The sequence below is a fragment of the Oncorhynchus clarkii genome, unplaced genomic scaffold, assembly GCF_045791955.1.
Source record: "Oncorhynchus clarkii lewisi isolate Uvic-CL-2024 unplaced genomic scaffold, UVic_Ocla_1.0 unplaced_contig_3010_pilon_pilon, whole genome shotgun sequence".
NCBI lineage: Eukaryota > Metazoa > Chordata > Actinopteri > Salmoniformes > Salmonidae > Oncorhynchus > Oncorhynchus clarkii.
Window position 1 is genome coordinate 111,320 of NW_027260831.1, and position 3,291 is coordinate 114,610.

A 3,291-nucleotide genomic window follows, 5' to 3' on the forward strand; every position below is an offset into this window, starting at 1 on the left:
CTTCACCATTAAAGGCCCGTCTGCACCTTGACCATTAAAGCGGGCCGTCTGCACCTTGACCATTAAAGAGGCCCGTCTGCACCTTGACCATTAAAGCGGGCCGTCTGCACCTTGACCATTAAAGAGGCCCGTCTGCACCTTGACCATTAAAGCGGGCCGTCTGCACCTTGACCATTAAAGAGGCCCGTCTGCACCTTGACCATTGTATAATTTCAAATCCAAAGTGATGTCCCAATAAGGTCACCGTATATGTTTTATTGTCAAACACCAGATCCTCCCCCAATGCTGCTGGAGTACTAGGTGTGAATTCCTATCACACAACTGATTACAATAAAGTGCTTTTAGGTTTACAATACATGTTTCCCCCAAGAAAATAAGTGTCACAGACTGATGTAATAAATAAAAAAAGCACGCAACAACTTTTATTAGTTAGCAATGGTTTCAAATGATTTCAAATAACAAACGTAGGCAAAACCACAGAGCAAAATGTACAGAGTTCATTAGAGACCGTGTGCAATGTAACTCAAATAAAGGACTAATTACAATATAATATCCTATATGGGCTGAATGTACGACTGGTGGAAGGGATCACTGCCCCTACCTCTCTCCAACCAAGGTGCATGAATTAAGAAGTAGATTCAGAAACTCTTGGAGGACAATAGAAGTAAATAAAGTGCTTCTTTATGTTTACAAACAAAACAGAAGCCTTTTTCTTTACTTCCATTGTCCTCCAAGAGTTGGTCAATCTCTCGAATTCTGAATTGAGGACTGGATGGCTCTCTGGCTCCACCTTCTGGCCTGAAGTCATACTAAAAATCCAACAGCTGGAGAAGAAATGAAATATGTTATGACTGTTGATTCTTATACTGTCATTCCTTGACAATAATAGGAGAGGATATTTAATAGAATTCATGGGTATATTTACACACCAGTTGAGGCAGGATCTTCTCAAAGTGTTCTATGTCCATTCTGTCACAGTCCTCAGCCTCAGCCTGTTTTATCGTTCTTTGTGCAGCTTCTGAGAAACAAAGAGTCAGGGTCTGTATTCCTAAAGCAACTCGGAGTAAAGACTGCTGATCTAGGCACAGTTTTGCATTCAGCATTTTAGATCATAATGAATACGATTATTCAATACGACACATCTGATCCTAGATCAGTATTCCTACTCTAAAATGCTTTACGAATCCTGGCCCTGATATCTTCATCTCCTATTGAAGTTATATAAACACCATAATCGCAGCCTGTATAAACACCATTGATTTCCATGTACATTACAGCAACAATCAATCGTTTGAACTTACCTTGAACAAACACATGTAGCATCTCTGCCATAAGGAGGACAGCATCGGCACCGACTTGAGAAAAACAAAGAAACAAAGGTCAAATGGCGATGACTTAGTTAACAGCCTACAACTGCTGCTTCATTTGACTAAACATGATCAGGTCCAACTCCTTTCCAGGATAGTTACATTAAACAACTCCGCTAGCTAGCAACTCGCCTTTAGTTTTCTCGTCCTTGAAGAAGCTTGACAGGAGTTTGCTTACAGTCTCCTAAAAAGAAAGAGAAAACCCATGATTCTGAATAACAGTATGCACGACAACAGTACGTTAAAGTTACTGTAGTGAACTGCTTCCAAAAACAACTGCCAGTGTTGTCAGAAGTATCCAGTAGGCTGATGATTTAGCGCGCTACCCCGCTGAATTAGCTCCATACAGTCTGCTCAGTCTAATTTGAAAATGAGGCTTGTGATCTTGATTTAGTTACAAAACGAGGCTTGTGATCTTGCTTTAGTCGAAATTATGTGACTCACAACATATAACAATTAATAGTATTAGCGACTTTCTCTTACCTTTTTGAATGTGATTTCCGCGCTGCTTTCCGCCATTTTCAGTTTTTGTCGATCAACGCGCTCTCAGCAGTGATTGGCTGCATCGAGTCCGTGATTATTTACGTAAAACGCATCGCGCAACGCTTCTATTCCAAAGGAAAAATAGTACCAAATAAAATGTGGAAAATAGTAAATGTCTTAAGAAAATGTGTGTGCTTGCTAGTTTAAAGTGCATTTACAGTTTTAACAGATGGAACTATCCAAGCAGAAGATAAATCTCCTTCAACCAAACTCAATATCACTTTTGAAATACAATGAATAGCCTATTTTTATTTATTTTTATAAATAGCCTATTAACTTTTCGACAAGTTAACAAATGACATGTTGGATTACATGTTGGCCTAAAGTTAAGGCTATCTTCCAAACTAATGTAACAATAAACCTTAAATGAGTAACACACCCATAGTTATTGTAACTATACATTTCTTCTTATGTAATCATATAAAGCGTGCAGGTTGAAGATAGCATACATACAGTAGGTCGTTGAAGGTTTGTGGAGATCTTCACAAATGTGAAAAAAAATCTGTTGAAATTTCAAACGGCATTGATCACGTGCACTTTTAATGTCATTTCAACTGCAATCCAGGTCATTTGGTTCTGCTAATAAATGAAGCACACTGATAACACATTAATTAATCTGTTGTATAAATAAACACAATATCATTGTATTCCCATTTGAACTTTGCTGTGGTTTTAAATGGTTGAAAGCAAAGTGATAGATATTTGGGTGACAACTAAACCAAAAATCAGACATTGTTTTTCCATTGGAATTTTGTTGTGCTTTTAGATGGTTGAAAGCAGTGATACAACATTGGAAATTCAACCCATTTTTAGCTGTCTTTTTGAGTGGGTAATCGCATTGATTAACGTCTCAACCCAATACTACCCAATTATCCACATTGAAAATATGTGGTGATATCAGTGGGATACCGAGGTGAGTGTGTTTCAGTGTGTGTGTGTGTGTCACAGCAGCGGTTTTACCAGGTAGGTGTGACAGGGTTTGAATTTTATGTTTGCTCTTGACACCTCTTCTGACAGGTGAACCTTGTAGTGAAAGATCTTCATATCCACCTTCAGAAACACAGAAAAGTCACAGGGTTAGAGGAGAGAGAAAGAAAAGATGAGAGAGAGAGAGAGAGAGAGAGAGAGAGAGAAGAGGAGAGGAGAGAGAGAGAGAGATAGAAAGAAAAGATGAGAGAGAGAGAAAGAAAATATGAGAGAGAGAAAGAGAGAGGAGAGAGAGAGAGAAAGAAAAGATGAGAGAGAGAGAAAGAGAAAGAGAGAAAGAGAAAGAGAACGAGAGAGAGAAAGAGAGAGAGAAAGAGAGAGAGAAAGAGAGAGAGAAAGAGAGAGAAAGAGAAAGATAGAGAGAGAGAGAGAGAGAGAGAGAGAGAGAGAGAGA

The 3,291-nt window shown here is 38.8% G+C and overlaps 1 protein-coding gene across 1 annotated transcript; it reads right to left on the reverse strand.

Moving 5' to 3' along the window:
* Positions 1-601: 601 nt before the first annotated feature.
* On the reverse strand, positions 602-1,970 carry LOC139401851 (centromere protein X-like). Its single transcript, XM_071145836.1, has 5 exons — positions 1,851-1,970; positions 1,500-1,551; positions 1,302-1,355; positions 930-1,018; positions 602-824 (listed from the first exon to the last, which is right to left on the reverse strand). The coding sequence occupies exons 1-5, from the start codon at positions 1,884-1,886 to the stop codon at positions 810-812; spliced, it is 246 nt and encodes an 81-aa protein (XP_071001937.1). The 5' UTR covers positions 1,887-1,970; the 3' UTR covers positions 602-809.
* Between the last annotated feature and the right edge of the window lie 1,321 nt (positions 1,971-3,291).